Here is a 16,876-nt window from a genome sequence, read left to right as displayed (position 1 = left end):
AGGAGTTTCAGTAACAAACCAATAAAAACCGAAACACGAGAGATGTGATATGGAAGGGAGAAGTGAGATTTTTAAGAGGAGTGGTGAATTAAAGGCACAGTGTGTGCCAGCATATCTGGGCACTGATCTGCTTGGTTGTGAGCAATGAGTGGTGTGGAATACAGGATGCTGGCTCTGAAGCAGGTGGAGAGGGCCAGCTGTGTTCCCAAGCCTGTGGATCAAAGGACTCAGGGAATTCCTTACACTCAGGCTGGTCCTGGAGGATGTTCAGGCAGGGAAAGGTAGCATCTTATTTCTGCAGCAAACCATCTTTTCAATCATATCAAGTCCCCATCCAGTGCCAAACCAAATCTAATATAGCTGCTTCACCCTTTTCTATGTGAAAGCAGCTGCTAATTGTGGGAGACTGGTAATTTGGCTTTTAATCTCAGGGTGTGCTTTGCAGAGAAGAAGACAGGTTGTTGGTCCTAGTGGGTTTTGTAGCTCATCTACTTTGCAGCCAAACTTCTGTTGCAGTGTTTATTTTAATGTGATACACCTTCCTTCCATTTTCAGTTTTCCTTTCAGCATTTGTGATTTTCTATACATTTTTGCTTTTTTAATTTTTTTTCTTATATTCAGATAAGTCTGTGCTTTTTCTGTTTTCAGCAAATGTGTCTGTAGTTGTGCACTTGCAAGAATAGTCCTCACTAGTATGACCTTTTTCTGCTACTCCTTTCAGCCACAGGTATACTTGTTCATTAGTCTGCATTTTGACATGAAATTGTGTTAGTTCCTTGTAATAAGGATAGGAGAATCCAGAGATTGGACAATTTCTGGGAAGCATCCTTTGAGGAAGCAGTTGGGATTTAAAGGACAGAGCAGTATTGTTGGCTGCTTCTCAAGTATTCATTGGTCACTACATTACATTTTTCATGTTCCTTTTATGTTAAAGTACAGCAAAACAAGATACATGGAAGCACTCATAGGTGTTTTTTTTTCTATGTAAATATTTTGAAAGTTGGTATTAGGAACTTTGTTAGGTTTTTTGATGACCTACTTAACCTGTTGAAGAAGTAGCATCATTATTACTGATCTTGGCTAATCCTTCCTTTGCAGTTTAAATGCTGTGGCGTGGTGTACTTCACAGACTGGCTGGAAATGACAGAATTGGACTGGCCACCTGACTCCTGTTGTGTCAGGGAGTTCCCAGGATGCTCTAAGCAGGCACATCATGAGGATCTCAGTGACCTCTATCAAGAGGTAAGGAGAAAAATACGAATATATTGGAAGGTTTGTGCATTCTTCCTGACCCATATTCATAATTCAAAATTCATAATTTGCAGTGCAATAGAGTAATTCTTTTGTAGAGTAGTTGTGTTTATGGAAAGTGTTTATGGTTATTATTTGCTAATGCTGAAGCAGAGGGAAAAAAGAAGGAAAAAGAAACCCACCCACCCTTACCTGGAAGAGAGGTGAGTTAGTAGCAATGCTGTTAAAACCTGAGATGTACTTAAAATTTGAAGTGTTTGTTTTATATTGGTTAGGTTGGAGTTCAAATTTGTTCTAATCCAAAAGTTATAAATTAGGTGTGACATAATGTCCAGGCTCTATCTCATCAAACTGCCACAGGGTAAGTGGAAGAGTATTTTAGTGAATTGTACAGTGAAGGATGCTTTTGATAATTCCTTTGACAGATGAGAGCTCTCTTGTTAACAGGAATCATGTCAGGAGGCAGATAATGTGGTTGTACTCTGAGCATGTGTAGAAACTTGTGAAAGTGCTCTTCCGATATTACAGTATGATCATTTAAAAAGAATTACAAAGAAAGCCTTAAAACAAGGCAAGGACCTGTTTGAACTTGAAGTGGGTAAGGGAGGTCATCAAGCACGATATTACTGTTTTAGGGTGAAAATTTTAAAAACAAGAAAATATGCTCTTTACTAAAACTCTGTTCTCACAAATAGTGTCTAAAGTCACCTTTTTCTGAAAACTACTTTGTTAGCCACTTTTTGTTTTTATGCTAGGAGATCTCTGAAGACCTGTAATTGTACATTCAGTAGCAGTAGAATGACCAGCAGTCCAAGTAGTACAACAGCAGACAGGAAGTGTGGCTCAGTCATGTAGTTGTGAGGATCTGAGAAGAGGTGCATTCTTCACTGGATTGCTTTTAGGGTAATACAGGGTGCATGGGAAGGAGGATGTGCCTTAGAATCATGCTTTCAGATGCTGCAGCATGAGCATTTCTCCAGTGGGTGGTGTAACTCTGCATTATGGAAGAGTACCCAAAGAACTGTTTTATTTTCTCCCAGTCTCAGAGGCTGTTTAAGACCTGTTCTTACAAGAATCTGTTGTATGGCTCCTGTTAAGGAGCTGTGGAGCAACACTTCTGAAGCAGAGGAGATTGACTATATAAACAAGACAAAATGAATATTAGCTATTGCCAGGAAACAGTCAAGTTTTGGGGAAATTGATTTGTGTGGTACTGACTATGAACAGAAATTATTTAATCTAATCTTGACTTTCAGACATCCATTTTAGGAGGCTGTGTGCTTGCACTAGGAAGAGAGAAGATAGAGCAGCCAAAAGGCAGGTGCCTCAGAGGCCAGTCTGTGCTAGGAACCTTAAAGATGGTGGCAGAGGTTGGGTTTTTTCCCACCAGTTGCTTGTAGACCTTCTCTTGCCTTTTGGTAAGGCTCACAGCACTGACAGCACTGGCTATGCTTTAGAAGTGTCAGTCCCTGAATGAGAAAGGCATTCAGGCTTCTTTTACCAGTCCCTTACGCCTTTTGAAAAGCTAAAAATTGTGGCTTACTTTGCAGTAATGGTTGCTTTTAGTAATACTGTTGCTGCTGTTAATGCCATACAGACAAGTGTGTTGTAGAGAGCCTCCAAGGAGTATATAGAAGCTGTAGAACATTCGTTTGCTGCCTGCCTGAAATGCAGGAGTATGTAAGCAGTGTCACTTGGTGAAAAACTGTTCTTTGAGCACAGGAAGCTCAAAAATTTCTGAGAAATCGTTGGAATGTAGTGTCCAAAGTGCAAGGTTTTCTTCTGTCACCTCTTTTGCTAACCTTTCATGCCCATGCCACAGTCCAGGAAAATGGTTCTTTGAGCACCTCATATGGTAAAGTTCTTTTGATTCTGTTTGGAGAAAATTAATAGCCAAAGATGATTATTATGTAGGATATAATAATAAATGTTAAGACCCTCTTGATAAAAGAAAGACTGCTTGGCTTTTTATATTTTTCCAAAAGAAATCTGAAGGGCACACTTACGGTTCTTCCCTTATTATACCACAGAGCATTTTGCATGCATTCAGCAGTTAGCAAAAATTTATTTTTGGTTCTCCACTGCAGAATCCATTCCAAAAAGGGACAGGCTGTGTTCAGTAGTATCAGCCACAAAAATACTTCATTTCTCTTTGAGATACATACAATATTTTGTTGGCAAAATGTTTCTTTGCATGGCACTTGCCTGTGGGGTGTCTCACAGACTCGTAGAGTATGCTTGCTAATAAGTTTATCGGTATTATGCAAAAACAGCTTACACTTGCAGGACTAATCTGCCTAACTTCTGCTTTGGAGGACTGAAGGAAAAAAGCTTTTTTAGAAAGTGATTCAAACCAAACTTGCATTGTCTGGTGGTTTGAGAGGGAGCCTGATAAGATTAGCCTCGCTAGCCTAAAATTGGTTTATGTAAATATTTGGCAAGTCCATTCTGGTACTTCAGAAAAATTCTTTGTAGTACTTCAGAAAACTGAAGTTTGGTTTGTCTTGGACTGATAAATGTGGGGTTTTTTTTATAGCTGTGCTGTGAGTTTTTGCTGGGAACTCAGAGCTTTCTATAGTCTAAGTTGGAATCCTTCACAATTTAATTTTTGCAGAAAGAAAGGTGACTTACAGTTCTGCTTGAAAGTACTTTTGTCAGGAATCATATTTTCCATGCTGGATATTGAAAACTATTTTTCAATTTCTTGAATTGCTTTTATTCTGATGAGTTTCACCTTTGGTGCAGTTTCATGAACAGACTGACGTTAGAGCATGGTTGTGGGGGGAGTGTGAAGATGATGATGTGGCCTTGGAGGTTTATTGTGGTCTGAGGACAAGAGGAGCTCTGCCCATCTTGTGATTGGGAGCTGCAGTGTAGATAAAATGATTGGTGGGAATCAATATCTTAAAAAAAAATCAAACTTGCATGTTCAATATTATCTTTTGGTTTCTGGCATAATTTAGAGTATACTCAAAATTCGCTTTAATTAAATTATTTTTGTCTTAATTTTGGTTTGTTTTAATATTTAATTTTACAACTTGCATTAATATAATTTTGAGTATACTCAAAATTTGGGTGTACAAAAATTTTGTTGAGTTTGCTGATGGCTTATTTTTTTTGCTCAGTGAAGTGCTTTATTTCAGTTCAGATTCTTACTCTATGAAGTAAATCGGTAATATGTGCTGAATAAGAAATACATTCTTTTTTCTATCCCAAGACTGAAAGTGTAAAGCAAATAAATCAGGCCTTTAATCTGTAGCTTTGTAGGAATCTGAAGCTGATTCCCTGAATGATTGCTGCAAAGTTTTAGACTATATTTGATTTGTCAACAAGAGTTCCCCATTTAGTGACAAGCTTTTGCTGAGGGAAGTGTATTTATGTACTGTTTAATTGCAGGCTGCCAACTATGGAAGTGTCACATAAGCAGAAATTAAATGCATGAATGTGAAGTTAACAGGGCTGGCTGTGTTTTCGCAGATTTGAAGCTAATTTTGAATGTGTATTAGAGCAGAGCTCTGAGAGCATCATTGAATGGAGGAAAACAGTGCACCTAGACTGAGTGTAATTTGTCTCAGTTCTGTGTCTGTGTACTGCAGGAGATGTAGGCATTAACGGTATTGCTCTCTGTTAGTGGGTGTTTTCTCTAGGCAACAAATGAACTAAGTTTGAATATTGCTGTGGTAGAACATTTTTGAATTGTGACCAGCATGCACTTTCATCTCTTTAAGTTAAAAGTATTAAAATGCAGCCAGTTTCTCTGTAATTAACAACAGATTTGGGAAGTGATATAGCTGCAACTGCCTTACAGTTGAAGAAAAAAAGATGCCAATGTGACAGTTTTTGTCCCCCTCTCAATTCCAATTACATTGCTTTTTCTACAATGCTGCTTTTTTTTTTAATTTCAAAGATTTCATATTTGCTCCTTTTTGTGTGTCTTTGCTGCTGTTTAGAAAATGAAGTAATGAAACAAGCAGAGACATCAAGATCCTATAATTTATTCTGGTAGAATTATCAAAGAGTACATTAATTTTATTTACATCCTAAATGAAAATCTGCTGAGTACAGTGTGAATTCTGTGTGTGTGGCAAAAATTGGACCTTACATCAAATGCTTCTAGAACTGTAGCATTTGAAATTGGCTTTGGGGAAATTGGCTTTGGGGAATTTATGTGTGATTGAAAAGTGTTATTTATCATGTCCTGTCTTCAGATTCCATCACTTTGATCGATTGTTTTGTTTTCTTAGAAAAGTTATAAGAAATATGAAGTGAGGATGTAAACGCAAAAAATAACATTCTCCAGACGGTGCCCATTTTGATGGATTCCTGACATCTGTGTCTGGGACCAGTGCCCATCCAGTTTGTTACTCTGAGTTTCCCCTTGATATGTATTTTACTTAGATAATTGTGCTGTGAAACCCTGCAAAGCTTAGAATGGAGAATAAGCATCATGCAGAGAGTAGCAGAGGTCCTTCACTTCTTGGTTTTATCGTCTCTAAGACTCACATCACCCTCACTGAGTGTCAGTGCTGTAACTTGTGCTTGCACTGCTGGCCAGCAGTTCCCAAAGCTGCTGCCTCTCTGTGGATCCCTGCAGCCTTACACGGGCTTGGGAGCTTCTCTGAGGCCTTATGTGGGAGTTAGTTGGCCATGGAAGCAAACTGTGGGGCCTGCATTGAAGATGTGGAAAGAGCTAAATTCCATTTCTGTGAACATCAGCTTACAATGTTGTAACGTAGTTTTCATGGGATTTTTGCTGATGAGGTTACGCAGCTTCCATAGATCTTTCCTACAATACTGTTTTAGCTTCAGAGTGTAGTATTATGTGTAGGAAAAGTCTAAAAGAGTTTAAAATAGTTGATAGCTTTGAAGATCTTCAATTTAAAGAGAGAAACAAGATAATAAAAAGGATTTTAATGGCTTTTTAGACCTTCACAAAACAAGTTGAGTTTCTTTAACAATTAGTGAGAGTTTATAGTAATTCAAATTAACCTTGAGTTATTTCTGAAAAGTCGCACAGATATCTTTCAGTAAAGTCTCTGTGTAGAGCAAACTTAAAGTTGGCATTATGGAAGCAGTTAAAAAGTAGGCAAAATAATTTTCAAAGGAAGGAAGGTTTGAAGGAAGTGAGAGATTCTTGAGAGCCAGAAAAGACAGTAGTGGGTAGGATGAGCTAAGCCTTGGGAACTGCAACCCAAATATTACTGACTGGTTTTTAATCTGTTTTTGTTTTACAGGGATGTGGTAAAAAAATGTACACTTTCTTGAGGGGGACGAAGCAGTTGCAAGTGCTGAGATTCCTAGGAATCTCTATTGGAGTAATGCAGATCCTGGCCATGATCCTCACTATTACTTTGCTGTGGGCTCTGTACTATGACAGAAGGGATCCCAGAGCAGATCAGATCATGGCACTGAAGAGTGGTACCTCGCAGGAGCTGTCATGTCATTCCATGGAGCTGCTGAAACCAAGCCTCACCAGGATCTTTGAACATACATCCATGGCAAACAGCTTTAGTACGCACTTTGAAATGGAAGAGCTGTAAGGGATGCGATGAATCTGCAAAGTCACAGAGGATTTTTTGTGTTGTTGTTACTTCTGTTCTGTTCCGTCAAATATACCAGTCTTCTTATGTGTTGGAAACCAGCTAGTGAATGGAAGTGAAGAAGACCAGCAAAGAAAGATGAGCCTGTTGCCAGCCTCTTAGCCATGTCCTCAGCTGTGAAAGAGAGTTGATTTTGTGTGTTCATTTTTTAAAAGGCTCTCATTCAGTTGGGCACAGTAATACTCGTTGGCACAAGCTGTGTGAAGTGTAAAACACTGACTCAATCACAGGTAGACTGAACCTGTAAGGAAGCATCATGGGAAGGGAAGAGAAATATTCATCTTCTGAAGAAACAACTGTGCTTTGAGCAAACAAAATGTGACTTCAGCTGAAATTGACTTTTAATAAGCCATTTGGAAAATGTCTTTATCAGGGATCTATGTATGTATAATTGTGTGTTTTCATGTGTGCATGGAAAGCAGAGCTACAATTCAAGTTAATACTTGGATTTAAAAATTTGCAAGATTTGTAAAAAGGGCGAGATTTTCTTTTTTCTAACAAAATCTTTATCTTAGTTTTTGTTCTTAAAGATGTTCTAAAACTTCTATTTTTATCTAACATAATGGTTTTTTTAGTTTTAAATATATTAAACAGGGATTGAAAACAAAACTATTGCTATGGACAATAGACTTTAGTTTTCTGGAGAATTCTTCCTTCAAACAGTTTGTTCTGTGGACTGTTTCTTAGTAAAAAGGAAGAAAACCTTAAACATTCTTGCCAAAATGGGAATCAATATGGGAGTAGCACATTTTTATAGATAAATCTTTTCTCCTGTCCATGATTCCCCTGAAGCTAGAAACAAAAGACTGCAAGAAAAATGCTTACAGTTCTGGATGCTATTGCAATAATTGTAAAAGTACACAAGGAAAAATTTTACTTTGGTGAGTGCTTCATTAAGAACTCTCTGGTGGCCTAAAATGCCAGCCAGAAACAGATTAAAATGTATTTATTGAGGTGGGGAAAGTGCATTTTACTGTATTTTGATGAGCAATGTCTATGTCATAGGATTATTTTTACAATTGGCCACGCTCTTGAGATATATATTTGTTCCATTGAGTATAGTAGTTTGTGGCAAATGGGCTTTTTACATAATATTACATTAAAAATTAGTTCATTTGTTTTGAAATTTGTAAAAGAAAAAAGAAGTCAAGGTGTGATTTGGCAGACAATAAAATTACTTTTCTCTTAAATTCTGTAATAGCTTTTGTTTTTTTAGTCCTAGAGTGGGAGTGCTTTGGATGGGCATTGGGAAGGTCCTCTTTCTAGTGTGAGTTAATTTGACTTACCCATTCCACTTACTCTGTTGTGGAGAAACTGCAATGTTAGTGCAATTTTCTTTTTTCTTTTTTATTACTTCTGAGAAAACATCTTAAGGGCTTGTGAAATTAAGCACTTCAGTTGTGTGGGCTGTTTGCTTTTCGGCAGTCTGCTTCTGGGTATAATTATTTCAAGAGTACTATTGCAAGCAAGATTACCTTTCTGCTTTTGTACTTCTGTAGATGCCAATACTTATTTTGGGAGGTAAAAAGAAGATAAAAGGAGAGACCATCCCGAAATTTTGCTTGGGACTGTCTTTGTCAGGAATTCATTCTTATGTTCTGCTTGGGAAGCCTTGTCCCGGTGTTGCTGCACAGGCAGAGCTGAGTTCCACCCTCCCACTGCTCAGCCTGGGTAGCATTGCCTTAGCTAAGGGTGAGGTTCCTGCTGAGGAGCAGGTGTCCAACAAAGTCTGAGTGCAGAGCAACTCCAGGCTTCAGAATGCTGTGCTAGTGATGCTGCACTGTGCATCGAGTCATCTCTTGCCACTGTTTAAAAATCAAAAAAAGTCCGTACAAACCACGGATTGGGAAATCTTGATTATGGATTACGTGTACACAGCTATATTTGGTAGTGAATTACTACTGAATGTAGGGAATTTCACTTAAATAATGTAAAAAAAGTAATGTAAAAAGAAATATAAAATTCCCTTTTTCAAGTAAGCCTCAGCCCTTAAAGTTTTACCCCAGGAGTGTCTGTGGAAGCCATGTTTAGCCATGCTTCAAATATTCCTTGTCTTTCCATACAAGGACTGTTCAGACTGTCATGGGGGTTGCCTGTGTATCTTCTAACCTGGATATATTCTAACCTGCTCATCAAGGAACAAATAGGGCAAGCCAAGCTAGGGGATTGTGTTGGGATTTAGAGATACTTAGAGCCCCAGTCATTTGGTTTTAAGCTGTCTGGGTGTGAGGAAGCACTGCCTTCAGGTGTAGTCAGGTTTCTGTAACAGCAGAGGATTGCTTAGACACAGAGGCAACCTCCCAAAGCAGTGTTTATGGACCTCCACAACAATGAACATTTGCAGTCAGGAAAAGCTCACTTGGACCTGGCTACCCAAATCCTGAGCCTGTCTACATTCTGGGAAAGAATATTTCTGTTTTGAGTATTTAACTGCATTTGCAGAAATAGGTCTCATCTGTAAATTGGAACACTTCAAGAATTTTTTCCTTGACTGCTCAGGCTATGAGGTGCCTGCTTTTCTAGGGCTTCTTCAAAGAGCCTTAAAATTAATTGGCTAGGCTGTGGTGAGCCTGCTCTTTTCCTGTAGAGCTTTAGATTCTATGTAAGAGAGAGGCTGCTTGGCAAGACAGGAACATTTTGGAACACATACTTGAGGCAGTGAAAACCACTTCCTCTTACTTTCTTTTTTCTTCAGTTTTACAGGAGTACTTGGACAAGGATGGTGTGGTTTTTGCTCTCTGCAGCATGAAGTGTAATGAACTAAATCTTTCTTGTTGCAGCAAACAACTACAGAGATACTCCTTAACATTTTTCAGAGGGCACTCGAGGAGTACAACTGTATCAGAAAAAGGGGTCGCTTCCTGCCAGCCCTGAGTTTTGTGTTCAGCCCAGTGACTGTACCAAGTCCATGGCACTGGGCCTGTTGCTGTGGGGCTGAGCATGCCTTTAGGAGGCAAAGATCACTGTTTCTGGTCCTTGGATCTGGTCCTGGCATTGATTCATCTGCCAACAGGTTGTATGACAAGATTTTTGGAAGGAAAAAGCTATGTTTTCTTCTTTATAGCTTTTCATTTTGTAAAAGCATATATGAGTATAATGGAATATATAAAGAATGAATAGTAAAAAGAGAGGCTGTTGCTTACAGCAACTATATAGTTAAATGTGGTGGAGGAAGGGATTTATAAATAGCTTTTAAAGTTTTTATTGTGAAAGCATTGTATTTGGTCTCAGAGCATGGTGCTAATAATGCTAAAGTTTCAAGCTCAATCCCCATATGGGCCATTCACTTAAGGGTTGGACTTGGTCCTTGTGTGTCCCTTCCAACTCAGAATATTCTATGATTCTGTAAACTGTGCAGAAAAACACAGATTATTGAAGTCTTACAACACTGACACACTAAGGGTTTGCATGGCACAGTAGTGGGGAGCCTGTGGGGGGATTTCTGTGAGAAGTTGAGAAGCTTCCCCTGTGTCGGACGCAGCCAGAGCCAACCAGCTCCAGCACAGAATCTCTGCTGGCCAAGGCTGAGCCCTTTGGTGACAGGGGTAACCCCTCTGGGATAGCTATTTGAGAAGCAGAAAAAATGGTTGTGGTAACAGCAAGTGCAGCTGGAGAGCGGAGTGGGAGGAACTGCTCTGCAGACACAAAGGTCAGTCAGTGAAGAAGGAAGGGCAGGAGGTGCTGCAGGCACCAGAGCAGAGGCTGCCCTGCAGCCAGTGGTGCAGCCCATGGTGCAACAGGCTGTCCCTGCAGCACAGGGAGGTCCGTGGTGGGGCAGAGACCCACCTGCAGCCTGAGGGAGCCCCACACCTGAGCAGGTGGGTGCCTGAAGGGAGCTGTGACCCTGTCATAGCCCCCATGGAGCAGGCTCCTGGCAGACTGCAGCAGGTCTGATGGCAGCTGTGTGTGACCCTGGGGGGGATCCATGCTGGAGTAGTTCATGGGAGGGAGTCTCTTTGGACATGTTTGTGGAGAATCATCTCCCATGGAAGGGACCCCATGCTGGAGCATGTAAAGAGTGTGAGGTGCCTTTCCTGTAAAAAGTCTCAGCATCAGAAAACACATGATGAGCTGACCACAGAGACCCCATTTCCTGTCTCCCTGCGTGTCTGAGGAGGAGGAGGTAGAGTTCAGGAATAAAGTTGAGCTTAGGTAAAGGTAAAAGGGAAGGATGGGGGAAAGATGTTTTATTTTTTATTACCCTATTTGGATTTGATTGGTAATAAATTGCACCAAGTGGTCTGTTTTTCCTATGACAGCAGTCAGTGAGTGATCTCTCCCTGTCTATATCTGAACCCAAGATAAATTACTTTGTTACATTTTCTCTTCCCTGCCCGGCTGAGAAGGGAAGAGATAGAGTGGCTTTGGTGGACATCTGGCATCCTGCCAGTGTTGTCAGCCCACATCAGGCATTGCATTTAATTCATACAGAATGCTATTGTTGAAGTGAGATTGTATCTAAAACTTTCCAACTTGTGTATGATTGACTACTTCCTGTTTAAAAAAAATGTGATGTCCTAAACTTTTGAGAATTTCTGTATATCCACTTCCATTTTATTCAGCATTCCCCCACTTAAGTTGTTCCTTGTGCGTAGATACTGTTAAGTAGACAACTAGATGATATAGGCAGGTAAGAAAATAAGCTGCTGGATAATTCCATGTGTCTTCTGGACATTGCCAATCTGTGTTCACTCCTGACACTCCTACTCTTTTAGCCACATGTTTGTGTATCCCGTCAGCTGATGGCTCCTCTAGAACAGGTGATGGTCCTAAAATATTCCCATAGACAGTTGTAAAATAAAGCCCTGGTGGGCCTCAGGTGCAGCAAAGAGAGCTTATGACCTCCTAACCACACTCCCTGCCCAAAATTTAGTGATCCTGTGGCTTCAGTAATTTGTCCTCCTCCAGATCAGCTTCCTCTCTGAAGGTCCCCTTCTCTGTGCAGCAGCTGAGAGTTGGGTTCTCTGGGTTCTCTGCTCTGAAAGCCTTCTTTTGGTAGCCAGGGTGCTTCCACCAAGAGTATATCCACGACTTCAAAATGTAAAGTGTACATTTTCAGTTTGCCTTCTGTGGCTATTTTATGAGAGGACAGTTGTTATCAAAAATGCTCTGGGATGGTTCACAGACAGGTGTTATCTGTTATCTTTCCCCACCACCCAGAGCAGTGAGCTCCTCACAGAGGCAGCCATCAGGTGTGCCAAGGTTGATCAACATCATCTGCACCTAGTTACACTTCATTAGTGATCCCCCCCATGGTGTGTTGCTACCTGCTCAAAGGCTACAGATAGAGTTTGATCTTCTCTGTGCACTAGTATTTTATCAAGGGAATTTGATAGCAGGTATGAGAAGTTCAGCAGAGCAGTTTGGTTTTTGGATGTACACAAGGGACATTTTTTAAAGTACAGATAAAGAGATGGAGTTCATACTGCTGGAAAAGTTCAAACTGCTGCTCCAATTTTCTCTGCTGCTGCAGGCTGGAAAGGGACAGGTGATGGCTGGTCCCTCAGGAGAAGGGCAACTCTGCAGTGGAGCTGTGGCATCCTGGCCTTAATGGTTCTAGTATGGTTTAGATACACTCATGTCTTGCCTGGAATTACTGTCTAGGATATTCGCTGACTTCAGATTAAGTGTTCCTTCCAAATTATTAGAGGGGAAAAAATTTTCATTAATAAGTTATTGCAAAACCAAGTTGACCCATTCAAGCATGCAGATGTTTTATTTAAATATTCCTCAAATGTCTATTTATTCAGCATAACACGTGTATTATGCTGCCTTCTGAAATACGATATATGACTGTCAAACAAAATTGTCAAAACAACAATCTTGGTTTCTTTGTATGATACACAGAAATAATTACATTTCATGTACAGTACAGATGCATTTTACACAGTCATCAACAGTCATTCACTACCAAAACAGCATTTAAATCACCTAAAACACCAAAAAAATGTGTATTTCCCAAATTCAGAATAAATTAATGGTTTTGCATGTGACATATGGAAATAGGAGACAAGACTGGAATTCTGAAAAATCATACTAAATCATCTCTTAAGCTGCATTTTAAAAATGAAAATACAAGTTGCTTCAGGGGTATAACTGTTATGCAAGTGTATTGCTGTAGTGTGTTCTTTCTAGAGCCTATGAACAGTAGAATAAAGAGCTTTTAAAAGACACATGACCTGATGGAGTCAGTAGGTTTCCTGGGTTGTATGTAGTCTGTACCAAAGTAGGTTTAGTAACTGCCCCTTTGCATTATTTAGCTGATATAACTGGTCATGAATTACCACATGACATAAAGAAGTTGTTGCAGTTTGCTGACATCAAGGCAGTTTTTATATTAATAAATGTTTGGCAAAAGGTGGGGACCAAGTATGAGTAACCATGTGTAGAAGTACGATGCAAGTCAAAAATCTGATGTGTTCTGCCTCTCCTTTGAATCCATTATAGTTTATGTAACCTACCAGCTTCAGCAGATCTGCTGCAGGGTGGAAGAGAGAGCAGTGCTGGGTAATGGATGTGGGCAAGGCTGCTCAGAAGGAGCCCTTCCTCTGGCTCAGAGCACAGCCCGTGCTTCTGCTCTCTGATGTTGGAAAGAAATGCAGAAGCTCAGTTTACAATGAGTAAATCCTTCTGATTTGAAAAAAAAATAAAATCGGGAAGTTAATTGCAAATTAACCAAGACTGCATTAATTTCAGAATAAGTAAATGATAAGATAAAAGAGTAATGAATGGTATTATCTACTCTTTTTACTTGCAGTTTAATTCTAATATGTGATGCTGTATTTTGGTGTATATACTGTAGCATGATAGTCTGTCATCTAATCTTCACTGTTGACAGGTAGAGAGAAAGACCAGTATTTGTGTGCAAGAAAAAGTGTATCATCAGCAAGTTTCAGTTTTTAGTGGGTATTTTAATGTAAATTTTCAGGTCAGTAGAATGCTAGCAAATACTATACTGAAACATACACTACTCAAACTATTAAATAACTGTGTTAATCATTTATTGTAATGGCATCTAATGCACTGAGCGTTTTGATTTATATGCATATTTTATTTTGCAGACATGCAATTATTTCTGATTCAGTGTTTTTGATGTATATATGTATGTATTGATATGCACATATTCTGTGTATATTTGATGTATATGATGTATGGTATGTCATGAATATAAGAAGCATTATGATACATCTAATGTACTGTCATGAAGAAAAATTACACTTTTTTATCAGAAAGTTTCTGATAATATCAATGTCTTTTATAAATGAAGCCAAGAAGCCTTAACTTGTAAAGCCTTCATATTAGCTTTTAGGCCTGCCCATGTAGGCAAATTCCAATTGAAATCAATTATATTTTTACAGCTTTGGGACTCAATCCATTATTCTGTCATTGTTCTTAGGTAATTGAATATTTTTCACACAATATAAATTCTCAAACAAGTTTTAAGATGCGAGTTTACAGATAATTACAAAAAGAATTTAGCCATCATTTTAACTGAATGTCTTTCAGTGTCTTCCAGTGTAGCTAATACTCTGGATGCTGCAGGATGTAAGAAAGGAACCATTTGGAGACAAGTGTTAGCTGATCCCCAAAACACATTTTTGGTAATTTTAATTCAAATAGGATTGCTTCTGTAGCAGTTAACTGTGACAAGAAGTTTGCTCTGGAAATACAGAAGTAGACAAGTTGTCTATGGAAGAATGGACTGTTGATTCATCAGTGTCCTTGAAATCCCAAATGATACAGTTATGTTGGAGTGGGCAATGAAGTGTCAGAGAAATAGAGAACAGTGAACAAAAGGAGCAATGGCTGAATAGCAATTTGTGGTGCAGTTTGGCTGTAAGATTATTTAAATGTTTGCCATTAGAAGTTTAAAGTGTAGATGAAGTTGTGTAAAATACCTTAAAAAAATCCTGATTCCTGATACAACAGGTGTACAATGACTTATTGCAGTTGTAACAGTACCTAGGAAGCAAGATAAAACAATAGTAAATATTGAACTAACTGAACACCTTTAGTTCACTAATGAGTGTTTGAGTAAGAAATACTGCATTTTTCAAAGGGAAGTTATTTGTACAACTACCATGGAACATTAACAATCAGCTTGTTGTAAGTGCACGGAAATGCCCCTTTCTACAGTATTATTTTATCATGCCTAATCTGAAAAACAACAAAAGTAAACTGAGATCACAGCTTCAAATAATTTCAGCATGCATTATGGTTGTAGTTCTTTCAGTCAGTACAAACATATTTCATATGAGCATTTTCTCATTCATTTTTTGACAGTTCTTCAACAAGTTTGTGGTTTATTAACAGGGAAAAAAAAGACGTTATCAAAATGTTTCTTGTTGTTTTGCATTCAGCAGGAACATAGGTTTCTATTTTTTCGTTTGTGTTTTTTTCTAAAAAGAGCTTTCATGATAAGAAGAAGCATCAATGGGGACATTTCATTGTGCTCATATAGTAAGTCAGGATGGTCACAGAAGATTCCACCGCGCATCAGTTCGGACAGGGGGTAAGAAACTCCTTTTGGTTCACACCCTATGACACCAAAACCCACAAAGTTTATTTCTCCTGAACCTCTTGCTCTGCAGCCACTGGCACACTCGTCAAGGGGCGTTGTCTTTGTCAGCTCTCTCATTCCTCACGACTCGTTTTTCACTGCTCGAGCTCAGCTTGCTAGTGGTCTTTATGCCAATTTATAAATAATTATTTGTTTTATAATGCAGATACTCTGACAATGTTTCCTCCCGAGTACTCGGGAGAGTCTGGCCTATCATCTCCTTCAGGTGTGGTGACTGGAGGTGTTGGGATGCTGATTATTGCTGTAGTGACGTAAGGCTGCTCACAGTTTAGTTTAACGCACTCTTCCACTTTGGCATTTAAGCTGGAACGGCTGGAGGAAGAAACAAAAATCCATGAAGAATGAAATTCCATGTTACCACAAACCTCTTGAGCCTGATTCCATTCCCTCAGCCAGCCATCTCCATCCTGCCCCACTGGAGAGCTCGGAGTACAGAGCAGCACCACCCCACTGCACCCCAGCAGCAGGTGCTCCATGGCTATGCTCACGTCCATGTCCCTTTCTCCCTTCCTTCCCACCATTTCAGCACTCCTCAGCCATCACCTGTGTTTCTGGACAGGGGAACCATTACAAAGCTAGCATAGCCAAGTTCTTTACTAAGCAGGAAACCAGGGGCCAGCCCAAGTCTCCTGCATATTCCTCAATACCATGCTTATTTAATAACATTTGGATATTAGGAATAGTTTATTCACTGAAATGGCTGTCAGACATTGGAACAGGCTGCCAAGGGAAGTTGTTTACCCTTGGAAATGTTCAAAAGGAATGTAGATGTGGCCCTTGGAAATGCCATTTAGTGGTGAACATGGTGGTGCCAGGTTAATAACCGGCTTCAATGATATTAGAGGTCTTTTCCAACCCTAGTGGTTCTGTGATTCTGTGTATATTCTGTTTTTACACAATGGTAAGGCACTCTATTATATGCACTAATTAAATTTGTGTTAATATGTTCATGGAGTTGCTGCAGTACCTCCTCAAAGTAAAAGACTTGAAAAACTCAGACTATTTCAAGGTGAAGCCAGCATTTTATGCTTGTGTTTTTGTTTTCTAGCACAAAGCTTCTGCTTTTTGTTTTTATATACATGGCATCTGGAAGTATGGTGCAGGCACATCCTCTAGCAGAAAAAGAATGGATCCAGGCAGAGTATTTCCTGAAAAACTAAGATAGATTTGAGCTTTGTGCTGGCTAGAAGGTTTCATTGCATAACAGCTGAAAATCTTTAGTAGTTTGAAGAGTTCCAAGCTGTTGGATTGTTCATGGAAGTGAAATCCAAATGTAATAACTATACAAAGGAAGCTACTCAAAATGTAGCTTAACAAGACAATCTCTATAGCAACTTGTACTGAAAATACTTCTTTATTAAAGAGTGGCATGAGTGAGATCAATAGAAAACACTTCTGTGTCTCCTGGGACCTTTGCTGTGTCTTCAGAGGTGATATTTGGATA

General features: G+C 39.3%; 2 protein-coding genes across 4 annotated transcripts in view; one reads left to right on the top strand and one right to left on the bottom strand.

Annotated features, from left to right (window-relative positions):
* Positions 1–8,035, top strand: part of TSPAN12 (tetraspanin 12) — a 41,043-nt gene extending 33,008 nt beyond the window's left edge. For both annotated transcript variants that reach the window (XM_064702706.1, XM_064702705.1), the window contains exons 7-8: positions 1,099–1,242; positions 6,486–8,035. In XM_064702706.1, the coding sequence (XP_064558776.1) occupies positions 1,099–1,242; positions 6,486–6,791 (450 nt within the window). In that variant the 3' untranslated portion in view covers positions 6,792–8,035. The remainder of the gene's footprint in view (positions 1–1,098; positions 1,243–6,485) is intronic.
* Positions 8,036–12,540: 4,505 nt separating this feature from the next.
* The window catches only part of KCND2 (potassium voltage-gated channel subfamily D member 2), a 265,132-nt gene continuing 260,796 nt past the window's right edge, over positions 12,541–16,876 (bottom strand). For both annotated transcript variants that reach the window (XM_064702704.1, XM_064702703.1), the window contains exon 7: positions 12,541–15,744. In XM_064702704.1, the coding sequence (XP_064558774.1) occupies positions 15,567–15,744 (178 nt within the window). In that variant the 3' untranslated portion in view covers positions 12,541–15,566. The remainder of the gene's footprint in view (positions 15,745–16,876) is intronic.

This window comes from Zonotrichia leucophrys, chromosome 1A (assembly GCF_028769735.1).
Source record: "Zonotrichia leucophrys gambelii isolate GWCS_2022_RI chromosome 1A, RI_Zleu_2.0, whole genome shotgun sequence".
In the NCBI taxonomy this organism is placed as follows: domain Eukaryota; kingdom Metazoa; phylum Chordata; class Aves; order Passeriformes; family Passerellidae; genus Zonotrichia; species Zonotrichia leucophrys.
This window is presented reverse-complemented; position numbering and strand designations above follow the sequence as displayed.